The sequence below is a fragment of the Scyliorhinus torazame genome, chromosome 4 (assembly GCF_047496885.1).
Source record: "Scyliorhinus torazame isolate Kashiwa2021f chromosome 4, sScyTor2.1, whole genome shotgun sequence".
Lineage (NCBI taxonomy): Eukaryota > Metazoa > Chordata > Chondrichthyes > Carcharhiniformes > Scyliorhinidae > Scyliorhinus > Scyliorhinus torazame.
Window position 1 is genome coordinate 325,400,919 of NC_092710.1, and position 12,609 is coordinate 325,413,527.

The 12,609-nt window shown below is 45.0% G+C and overlaps 1 protein-coding gene across 5 annotated transcripts in view; it reads left to right on the forward strand.

Annotated features, from left to right (window-relative positions):
* The window catches only part of kif6 (kinesin family member 6), an 848,078-nt gene that overhangs the window by 87,674 nt on the left and 747,795 nt on the right, over positions 1-12,609 (forward strand). For all 5 annotated transcript variants that reach the window (XM_072500179.1, XM_072500178.1, XM_072500180.1 and 2 more), the window contains exon 5: positions 1,662-1,771. In XM_072500179.1, the coding sequence (XP_072356280.1) occupies positions 1,662-1,771 (110 nt within the window). The remainder of the gene's footprint in view (positions 1-1,661; positions 1,772-12,609) is intronic.

The window sequence follows — 12,609 nt, forward strand, 5'->3', positions numbered from 1 at the left end:
TTGTGATGATGTGGATATGTTTTTGGAAACACACCTTGGAGTCACACATGACTCCAATATTGTGAACAGTCTAGTTCAGTCCCAATCAGTTGTCAAGGTGAAGAATGGATTGGGTGACTGAGAACAGTTTGAGGCTGGGTCACAACACCGGGGGCTGGATTCTCCGCAGCCCCGCGCCAAAATCATGTTCAGCGCGGGGGGCGGAGAATGGTCGTCTACGAGGAAATCTGAACCGGCGCCGCTGGAGATTCTGGTCCCCGGAGAATCGTTCGGGAATCGCTCGTGCGCGATCTACGTGGCTAGGGGGCCATTGACAGAGGCCTCCGCCCGCGATTCTCCGCACAAAACTGGCCGGGTTCCCGACGTCATGGTTCTAACCACGTATTGGCTGTCGGGAACCTCGGGTGGCGGCTGCGGGCTCAGTCCGCGGCCGTCCTGGTAGGGGGGGCGGGGGGGGGGGGATCGATCACCGGGCCTCATGGACGGCCAGGGGAGGATCGGGCGGCACAGATCCGTGGGCGTGCGCGATCTTGGGGAGAGGCCTACATTTTGGATGGCGGTCCGAGTCTACCATCGCGCACGGTGCATTCGTTGTAGGCCGCCGCCGTGCGCATGTGCGGATTCCCGACCGGAAGTGCAGGGCCCCGTATCCGTAGCCAGAGCTGCGAGGAGCACTCCGGGACCATGCCAGCCCGCTGCAGGTAGGAGAATCGCTCCGGACTTTCTTAAGGAAAGTCAAGAGTGAAACGCCAGGGTTTTTATGCTGGCGTGGGGACATAGCCCCATTTTTGGAGAATCCAGCCCCATGTCTTCTGTCCTCTCAATATTTAGTTGGAGGTGACTTCTACTTGTCCAATGCAAGTGATTTTTTTGGCTGTGGCTGAATAGATACATATGAAACCAGGCGCGAGTGTGTAGTCCCACTCACCTTGATGACAGTGGAAAGACATTGTAAAATAGCGTGGTCAACTATATCAGGACCTCGCAAGATTCCATTTTTTTTGCTGCTTCTGCTGACCTCACGGACCATTAAAAGAAGAATGATGGTATTTCTTAGAGTAGTTACATTGCAGGATGAAGACCTAGTAGCGGTCTCCTCTGTATGCGTATACGTCCAACCTGGCATAATGAAAATTGGCTTTTTAATTGCTGGAACCATTCCATCTTTTGTAAACTTACTCCATATTGTCAGAATTTTCTGCCTTTGAAGTAGTGGGGATTGTGTTGCGGTGTTGGGCTCTGACCCAGGAAAATGACATAGGGCTATAGTGGGTTCAGTGCGTTTGGCAGAATTCCCTTCCTGCTGGAGCCAGCGACAAAAAAAAAAACAGGCATGTGCTTTGTCACTGAACAAATCCTGTGTATTAGTGCCCCTATGTGCTGTATGACCCAGCTACCAACATTGTGCCACTTAATGCCTTAACTGTCTTCATTCCGTGAGACAACAGTACCTGAAGCCGGCTAAATGAAAGAAATTCAGCTTTAGTTCATTTTCCCTCGCATAACCTTTTGAGTTGCCTAATCTGAGGTTTAAAAATAAAAAGATAATTGTCACAGTCTGAAAATGTAAATCTAGAGTTTGCCATAATAAATTATACACCAAAACATCTGTATCTGGGCTCAGCTATTTTATTTACTTTGTTTCATTTCCTTTGGAGCAGGACAGCAGCAAAGTCTACACAACCCACATTTCTTATTTGGAAATTTACAATGAATGTGGTTACGATCTTCTCGATCCACGTCATGATGCATCCAAACTTGAAGACTTGCCGTGAGTTCAATTAATTTCAGTTGCCCTTCTTGATCTGCACCCCTTTTTTCTCTTTCAGAAGTAGTTCAGTTGAGGAAAAGCATTTATAAATTGCCAAAGAAAAGGTTGAATAGGCTATTTCACATATTTATTGTCTGCAACATCAGTTGCATATTTATGACATTAAAATCCTTCATTGGCTCATTATTTCTGAAGAGTTCTAATTGTGGCTTTGTAATTCTTGTGGCCATGTGTTTTTGTTTGAAGTCCTCTTTTGTTTATTTCTTACATTTCTTTAAAGTTAACTTAATTTCTGGGTTTTCCCAGAAGAATAAGCAGCTACCAATTCATTGTAAGAGACTACTTGGGAGTGTGTAAGAATCGGGAAATTATTAACTAACAGCACGTCTTCCGGGACTTGTGGGAGGAAACTGGGGCGTCCGGAGGGAATGCACCCAGACACAGGGAAAATGTGCAGACTCCGCACAGACAGTGACCCAAGCCGGGAATCGAACCTGGGATCCTGGCGCTGTGAAGCAACAGTGCTAGCCGCTGTTGGGATATTGGCATGGGAGAGGGCACTCACGTTGCCAGTGGATTTGCTGGATTTTGCGGCAGCAGAGTCGGTGATATCTCTCCAAGGACTTGAGGTGTCCGCTGTACATTGTCCATGTTTATGATGCAAAAACACAGCAGGCCTGGCAGCATCTGTTGGGAGAGAAACAGAGTTAATATTTCAAATTCGTTTGACTTTTCATCAGAACTAAAGAGAGGGATATTAAACATGTAGCTGGATGTGTGGGATATTAAACATGTAGCTGGAAGAGATTTGCAACAAGATGTAGTAACATTAAGAACAAGAGATAGATGGCCTGGTGTGGGGTGGGAGGGAGAGGGGAGGAAGGGCCAGAGGGTTTTTGCATTGAGACAATAAATGTATGGGATATTTGGTTGAAGGTCACAGTCTAAAGTTGTTGAATTCAGTGTTGAGTCCTGAGGACTGTAATGTGCTTAATCAGAAGATGAGATGCTGCTTCTCCAGCTTGCGTTGGGCTTCACTGGAGCATTGCAGCAGACCAAGGATGGACATGTGGGCACGAGAGCAAAATGCTGAATTAAACTGGCAAGCGAGAGGAAGGTTGGAGGTCCTGCTTGGGGATTGAACGAAGATTTCGATGAAGAGGTTTTCCAGTCTGACCTTTGTCTCTGCCGTGTAGAGGAGACCGCACTGGGAGTAGCGAATACAGTAGACTAGATTGAAGGAAGTGCAAGTGAAATGCTGCTTAATCTGAAATAAGTATTTGGCGCCTTGAATGGTGAGGAGTAAGGAAATAAAAGGGCATGTTGCATCTGCTGCGATTGCAAGGCAAGGTGCTTCCGGAAGGGGACCAGGAGTTGGGAGATGATGGAGTGGACCAGGGTGGTCATGGGGGTGGGGGATGCGGGGGTGGTGGGTGGGTGGGGGGGGCAGTAAAGGGAAGCTGGCATGCTGGAGTTTCTGGGAATGGCAGAGGATGATTCTTTGAATGCGGAACTGGTGGGGTGGAAAGTGAGGACAAGGCGGACCCTATCATGGTTCTGGGAGGGATGGGATGTGGGCAACAGTGTGGGAAATGGTTCGAACACAGTTGAGTGCCCTGTCAACTACAATGGAGGAGAGAATCCTCGGTTCAGGAAAAAGGCAGACATGGCAGAAGTGCAACATCAGAACAGTTGCAATGGAGGCAGAGAAACTGGGAGAATGGGATGGAGGAGAAGTAATTGAGGTAGCTGTAGGAGTGAGTGGGTTGAAATGAACATTGATGGTCAGCCTATCACCAGAAATGGAGACAACTCAAGCAAGGGAAGGGAAGTGTTGGAGGTGGACCATGTGGAACCAAAATAAATCAATTTTTCCAGGTCCAGGTGAGAGCATGAAGTGGCACCAATACAGTCATCGATATTACGGAAAAAGAGTTGTGGGAGTGGGCCTGAGTGAGGATTAGAATAAGGGGTAATCCATATGATCCATAAAAGACAGCCATAACTGGAGCCCATGCGGGTACCCATAGTCACACCTTTCATTTGCAGGAAGTGAGACAAGTTAAAGGAGAAATTATTTAGTGACAGAACTGGTTCAACCAGGCGGAGGAGCGTGGTGGTGGACGGGGATTGTTTAGGCCTCCACTTACGGAAGAAGCGGAGAGCCCGCAGACCCTCCCGGTGGGGGCTGGAGGTGTAGAGGGATTGGAAATCCATAGTGAAGAGGCGGCAGTAAGGTCCAGGGAACTAGAAATTGTTGATTTGATGTCGGGCATCAGAGAAAGCACAAATGTAGGTGGGAAGAGACTGGCCAACAGGACAGAGTATGGAGTCAAGATAGGAAGAAATGAGCTCCATGGGCAGGAACAGGCTGATACGATGGGCTTACCAGGGCAGTCCTGTTTGACGATTTTGGGAAGGAGGTGCTAGGATTCTGGATGAGAACTCAAAGGGCTTGATTCTTCTGCCACGTCCGCTGCAAGATTGCCACGGGCGAGACACACACAATGGAAAAGCCCATTGACCTCAGGCGTGATGCTCCGGTCGCCGGGCGGGCGTGGCCGGAGAAGCTGACCCAACTATTGAAGTTTGTAAAACTGAGGAAAGGTGACTGCACCATTGGAGTGATAACATGACCAATAAGTATCATTTACGTTAAATCAAACTTTAATTTAAACTCAGAATTAGCCATATTAACAACAAAGAAATTGTTTTACAAATAACCTTTACAACAGTTCTTAAGTCAAAGGAAAACATCTTTAACTTAATAATAGTATTAATAATCGCTTATTGTCACAAGTAGGCTTCAGTGAAGTTACTGTGAAAAGCCCTCGTCGCCACAGTCCGGTGCCTGTTCGGGGAGGCCGCTACGGGAATTGAACCCGCGCTGCTGGTCTTGTTCTGCATTACAAGCCAGCTGTTTAGCCCACTGTGCTAAACCAGCCCCTGGTACTCCCTATACCTGCCACTATATATTCCAGTTAAGCAAACTGATATAGTATAAGTACCAGATATCAAATAAATAAAGTTAACAATCGGGTTTACTTGCATTGTTCTGTGCACAAACCTTGGGGAGAACATTTTCATGAGCAAACTGAAAGACACTTCTTGGCAGACTAAAATCCAACGGCAAACTGTAACCACAGACAAACCTGGCTCCTCCCTTTGATTAAATAATCTGTACCCAAAGTATAAGGCATTCTTCTGTATCCTTCCACAAGTTGTCCCATGACCTGGTTAGCCAGGACCAAATTCAATGGGCCCGATCTAATCAAATGGGAACAGAATCTCATAGTGAGCACGTTTAACAGCGTGTTTCCTGGGATTTGCGGCGACAAGAAACACAGCTTTATCTAACCCGACTCCAGTTAGATATGGGGCCTCAGTGAGGAACGTGCGGCCGAGGCTGCACTCAGTCCCGTTTCCTGCACTGAGGAGCCCGGTTCGTCGGAACTTTAATTTTAAAATGGTGTCCCGAATCTACATGGGATGTGTTGAAGACGGCAACAGTTGCTGAGGAAGGAAATGGTGGCTGTGGGAGCGTGTTTTGGTAAACACCTTGTCAAGCACCATGAGGGAAATGGTTGCTACATCTTGTTGCAGTCTCTCCCAGCTACAGTTTAATATCCAACTCATTTCCCTCTCTTCAGTTCTGATGAAGAGTCAAATGGTCTCGAAATGTTACCCTGTTTTCTCTCCCAGCAGATAACAGACCTGCTGAGTTTTTCCAGCATTCTTTGTTCTTGTTTCAGATTCCAGCATCTGCAGTATTTTGCTTATTAACGTTGCTAAGCGGGTTGCTGTGTTTGCTTGATGACAAACTCAAACTTTCCCATGATTTGGTTGCTATTTCTTATGACTCACAAGATACACTTGCTAAAAATAACACACTGCCAGCTTTTTTTCAGGAAATTAATAGATTTCTACGGCATTGGTCATGGTGAGTTGACTTGCCTCAAAGTCCTTTCTTGTGGTCTGGGACCTGATTGATCCCTATAGCCACCAGAGAGATAACACATGGCTCTTTGGATCAATCACAAAGTTGTTTTGATGGAAGATCTTTGATTAATTACACTGCAGTTCTATTAAAATAAGATCAACTCATTTGCAACAGAAATGTCAGAACTGCAGTGCAAACAGGTGATAACGCAAATGGGAGATTTTTATTTTATTTTACTTCAATTTCATCTGTATAGTTTTTTTAATGGCAAAAACTGATTACAATATTTCAATCCACACAGAACGAGGAGCACTTTGCATTCTAATGAATCCTCCTTTCTTGGTCCTGTTTTTCTTAGGAGAATTAAAAATATCCTGACAATATATCAAAGTTGGATTCAACATCCTTAATTCCGAATGTGCAATAATTAAAACTTAATTGGTGTTCTTAATGTGTGCTTACTTGTCAGGATTGACTGGAATAAGTTTGTCTTTATGCAAACCAGCAGACACAAAGAAGAAGGCTAAACAGGTTAATTTTAACTCAGAAGATAACAATACTAATGCCCTCCCAGCCCAGAACCATCGGAATTCCCGGCCCAGGTCTGTGAGCAGCATTTATACGGCTCAGCAATGAGTCCCAGGTGGGTGGGCCTGCGCCCGCTACTACAGGAACGCATACTCCACGAGCCCAAAGGGGAGATCGATTAGTGAACCCCATGATTAATAAGGGGATCAGGGGCTATGGGGTGTAGGCAGGAGAATGGGGATCAAAAAATATCAGCCATGATTGAATGGCGGAGCAGACTCGATGGGCCGAGTGGTCTAATCGTGCTCCTATGTCTTATGGTCTTATGATTCTCGGAGCATTATCACAGTCTTCTTCCAATGCATGTATTCCCGCATAAAGGAAATCTGTTATCCAACCCAATACTCAAGATATAAATGGCTGCAACAGCATTCTAGACATACCATTTATTTGTATCCAAATGCTATAATATTATTAAATGTAATCTTTCTTTTCTTTATTTCTTTTCTTTATTTTCTTTCTTTCTTGTGTTTGAACCCCTTCAGTCCAGTTTCATCCTGAGCCATAGGGCAGAGAGGCCTTTATCAGAGTGTCTGCAGCTATGGTGTGTTATCTCTCCAGGAGTGTTCAGTACTAATTGAAATGCTTTAAAGAGTCGCAGCATTGTTAAGGCGCAGAAGGAGACTGTTCAGCCCATCGTATTTGCACCGCCTCTGCAAACACGCATCACAACTTAGTGCCATTTCTCTGCCTTTTCTCCATACCTCTGCTTGAATAGAATGAATAGAATTACGAGATTAGCACACCCTCTTGAATGTCTCCATTGAACCTGTCTCCACCACAGTTCCAGGCAGTGCAGGCCTGAGCCACTTGTGTGTAAAAAAGCCTCTTGATCCTTTTTCAAGCAGGGACAGTTTCTCCCTAGCTACTCTATCTAGGTCCCTCATGATTTTGAACATCTCTATCAAATCCCCTCTTCACCTTCTCTCCAAGGAGAACAGTCGCAACCTCTCCAATCTGCCCTCATAACTGAAGTTCTCAATCCCTGGAACCATTCTTGTATTAGGGGTTGGTTTAGCACAGTGGGCTAAACAGCTGGCTTGTAATGCAGAACAAGGCCAGCAGCGCAGGTTCAATTCCCGTACCGGCTTCCTCGAACAGGTGCCGGAATGTAGCGACTAGGGGCTTTTCACAGTAACTTCATTGAAGCCTACTTGTGACAATAAGCAATTATTATTATAAACCTCTTCAGCACTCTCTCCAATGTGTTCACATCCTTCCTGTAGTGTGACAGCAAGAACTGTACACAATACTCCCGCTGAGGCCTAACTAGTGTCTTGAATCAGTTTAACATAACCTCCTTGCTCTTGTACTCTATGACACTATTAATTAAGACCAGAATACAAATGCTTTATTAACTGCTGTCTCCATTTCTCCCACCACCTTCAATGATCTATGCACATATACAGTCCTCCAATAATTTCACTCCTTATTTTATCTTGTCTCTATGTGTTCTTCCTATCAAAATGCATTACCTCTCACTGCTCCACATTGAATTCATCTGCCACCTATATGCTCAGCCCATCAATTTGTCTATGTCCTTTTGAAGTTCTACACTGTCCTCTTCACAGTTTACAATGCATCAAAGTTTTGTATCATCTTCCATTTTTGAAATTGTCCCCTCCATAACCAAGATGAATATATATCAGGAAACGCAAGGGTCCCAATATCGACCCCTGGGGAACTCCACTATGAACCTCAATCCAGCCTCTTCCAATTTTAATCAAGTCAAGTGTGTCTTGGTTTGTTGTATGATATGAATGTGCCACTGTAGAGTATAGTAGCAGAGAGTTAGGTTTAGCAGTCAACCAAATAAATTCTTAGCAGTTTGACAAAATGTTAGACCCTGGCAAAATGAGTAAACTTAGTATTGTTAGGCTCAGATCAAAGGCAGGTTTTTAAATTTACACTGTTTGCTATTGTGAGGTTGTATTGTCACTAAAGATGAAAAGTTCTGGCTATAAGTGCTCTTTGCACCAGATAACAATCTTTGTTAAACTTGACTGAATATATTTTAGCACCATTATTAATTCATGATTCTTCACTGTGTTCGCGTTCACAACTGATGAAACGTATATGTCCTCTGTCTGCTGACAGTAAGGATCCTTTGTCAAATGAGTTCGTGCATTTTCAATCTGGTTCCGTTTGGGCAAGAACTCAAAGCCGAAAATGATCTTTAAATCTGGAGTAATTAGTATGATCAGGATGGTTGGTGTTGGAAATAGAAATGCTCCGCAGGTTGAGTAGGGGTGCTTTTCTGAAGTTAAGACTGAAACATTTCTTCTGAGATTAAGGCTGAAGCATATTTTTGGGGCAAAGTAAACTGAGCATCCAGTTGTGCTATAGTTGACTTGGGATACTTGTGGTGAGATTCCATGATGAGGAACTGTTCTATTCCTCCGCACGGCATGCCTGGCTTTGAAAATTACCAAATGTACTAAATATTAAAAGAGAAAGCACAAATGTTTCAGAAACATGTGCTTGTGCATGTTTCTAAAAGTAGAAGTTTTATTCAGCTGAAAATGATGCTTAAATGGTTCATGACCTTCTAATTCTTTAACAGTTATAATTTTGGTTCATTTACCCTTGAGTTAAGGTTTAATTGGCTTCTCCTGGCTGATGATCAAAGAACCCGAACATAGAACTACTTTGAAAAAAATCTCAGCAAAGTGGGTATCTGCAACTTTCAAAGAAATCAAACTTGTACGATATACACCACGATACAAATCCAATAATTATCAAGAAATAAGAATTTGGTCATCTGACAGTTAATTAATTGCATGCTATCTATAGTTTTAATCTTAAGTACACTCCTAGTTTCCGTTTATAAAGTGTAGGGCTGATATTCTTTAGTTTAACTTACCAGTTTCTGGGCATTGGGAAGAGGAAATTGAAGCAGTAAGCCATGATGCCAGGTGTAAACCCGGGCGGGATTCTGTGATCCTGAGGCTAAGTGTTGACGCCGTCGGAAACGCCGTCGCGTTTCTCGACGGCGTCAACACGGCCTCAGGATCAGCAATTCTGGCCCCTACAGGAGGCCAGCATGCCGCTCCAGCTGCTGATCCTGGCATGAACTGCGCACCGCGGGGTCTGCACATGTGCAGTGGCACCAGCGCCAACGCGCATGAGCAGTGGCTCCCTTCTCCGCGCCGGCCCTGACGCAACATGGCGCAGGGCTACAGGGGCCGGCGAGGAAGAAAGGAGGCCCCCAGCCAGCGAGGCCGGCACGCCGATCGGGGGCCCCGAACGTGGGCCAGGCCACATCGGAGCACCCCCGGGGTCGGAGAATCGGCAGGGGTAGCCGCATAGAGCGGCCCCCGACTGGCGCCGCGCCAACCACGCCGGCGCCAATGCCGCCGATTCTACGCTCTGCGGACAATCACGTCCCGGCATCGGGGCGACGAGCCGTGATTCGCGCCGGTCGCGGGGATTCTCCGGCCTGGTCCCGGGCTGACACAATCTCGCCCCCCCATTTGCACTCAACATGCATTTGCAGGACAATTCTTTTGAATCGGGTTTAAGGATCCTTCTGGGTAAACCCTGTTTGTTCCCTGCTTTCCCCTTTATTTAATTGTTTTGCTATTATAATTTTTATCCATGGATGGTTAATGGGCCTGTGACTTTAATGCAGACTTTACCGTTTGTAGAAGAGATCAATGATGACTAGGTTTTGACTGGCTTGGCTGGCGACTAATGAACTGGCCCAAAATGCTGGGCTTTGCCAATAACCGGTAGTGATTGGTTCTGATTTCTCTGGACTGTTTCTCCCTCCTCAGTAAAATTGTGTTGTTTTAGTTAGGCTTTCGGTTCAGAAGCTGGGAGAAGCAGCTCTCGTTTTCCCACTCTGATACGATGAAATCTCTCTAAAAACCAAGTCTAAGAACTCTCCAGTAAGAGAATTTCATTTTAGTGAAACTGCAAAAGATTGAGATTAAAACCCGGGCTGGAAGCTGGGTTTGATGTGAGACAAAGGATCTTAAGAGAGAAGTAGTCTTGAAGGTGAATCTTCGAGTTGAAGGCTAAAGTGGCTCTCCAGCAGAAAATCTGTTGCTTGTGAGTGCTGAATGATTGTTTCTGCAAGACTATCACCGACTGTACACTGGTGGCTTCGATCAATCAGCTTGCTGGGAGGAAAGCCTGCGGCAAAGAATTCAACATCGAAAGTAAGGACTCTTATCCCTTTTTACCTTAGGGCAGCACGGGTGGCGCAGTGGTTAACACTGCTGCCTCACGGTGCCGTGGTCCCGAGTTCGATTCCGGCCCTGGTTCACTGTCCATGTGGAGTTTGAACATTCTCCCTGTGTTTGCGTGGATTTCACCCCCACAACCCAAAGATGTGCAGTGTAGGTGGATTGGCCACGCTAAAATTGCCCCTTAATTTGAAAAAATGAATTGGGTACTCCAAATTTATCTTACAAATCTGTCTTTAACTTAATCCTAATTAGTTTTGCCTTTTTCCACCCCTCTGTGTTTGTCTGCCCTTTGTGTGTGTGTGGGTAGAGGGTGGGATAGTTGAAGGGGGGGGTGGGGGTTAGCTTTCTGTTATTCCTTTGAAATTGCGTTCTACCTGACATCAGCTGAAGAAAGTAGTCGTCAACATGTTGCAGGACGCTCTTTCAGATTTCATGATCTGATTATGCTGGTGGCAGAAACTTTCTCACACAATGAGAAAAGTAAACTGGGAATTGTAATGGGCGAGTGGGCCATCTGATAGCGGCTTTTAACGATCGGACGGATTGCCGACGTGTGTTTTTGTAACTGGGTAAAGGCCAGGCTGGGTGTGGAAAGAAGCTGAGCTCAGAAATGTATTTGCATTCAGTTGGACTCTAAGAGGATGCTGTGTGGCAGCGTACTGTCCAACCTACTGTGGCAGAAGGGGAAGGAATGGTATCCATTATAAATTTTGATAAATATTGTTATTCTATTTGATTATTTCAAATAGCTAACAATTAATTAAAAATATCCCATGAAGAATTAGTATGTTCAGTAAATATTTGGAAGTATGACATGCTCTCTTCAAGGAAGGTCTGAACTTTATGTGCAATATTAGCTTTTATTTCAATTCCTGGGTATACTGATTGCGGGTAGGTGCAGTGCAGACAGGGCCATAGGTGTTTAGTGATGAGATTAGGTAGCATGGACTAGATTTGTAATCTCTTGATTATAGAAGATAAGGAGTAATCTAATTGATATATTGAAGATTATTAGTAAGATAGATAGAGATGAATTAATCCTTTTGTGGGAGTGTCCCGAATCAGGTGCATAAAATTAAAATTAAGGCTAGGCTGTACATGGATGATATTATGAAACTCTTCTTCACAGAACGATGCTGGAAATCTGTAACTCTCCCGAAAATGATGCCGCGCCTAGTTCAATTGAAATTTCAAAACCAAAATTAGGGCGTGATTTAACATAAAAAAAGAGTCCCATTGTGGGCAGGTTTAGCGGGGTGCTTCCCAGTGCTTGAAGCGAGCTGAATAAATTTTGTGAGAGTCCTCTCGCGAGATTTACCAGCGGCATTGCACCCCAAACTGGGCGCGATGCGGTCGTTAGATCGTGCCCTCAATTTTTGTTTGGCAAGGGAATTACCAAGGTGGGCATTTGGTTAAGATTCTGATCGGCCAACCTTAGCTCTGAGCGAAGATTGGATAAGCTGGAGTTAATTTGTTTGGAACAGAAACCGAGCAGAGATTTAATTGAGATGTATACCACAGGGATCAGTGCTGGGTCCCTTATTATTTGTTTTATACATATATAAATGTATAGACAAGAACATTGGGAGAATGATAATTAAGTTTGCAGGTGACAAGATTGGTTGGGTGGTTAACAGTAGAGGGTGGGAGGTTACAGGAAGATATAGATGGGTTGGTCAGATGGACAGAGGCAGTAATAGATGGTATTTAACCCTGATAAATGCAACTTTGGAAGAAGAAACAGGACTAGGGAGTATGTAATGAATGGCAGGACAATAGGAAGCTCAGAGGAACAGGTGGATCTTGGAGCACTTGTTCACAGATCCCTGAAGATGGCAGAGCAGGCGAATAGGGGAGCTAAGAAGGGATACTTGCCATTATCAGTTGTGGCATAGAATGTAAGGGCAAGGAGGGTATGTTGGAGCTGTGCAGAAAGTGGGGTAATGATAAGTAAGTTTGCAGACGGCACCAAGATTGGTCGGGTGGTTAACAGTGAAGACGAGGGTTGTAGGTTACAGGAATATAAAGATCGGTTGGTCAGATGGGCAAAGCACTGGCAGATGGTATTTAACCCTGAAACGTGCACGGTAATGCACTTTGGAAGAAGAAAAAGGCAA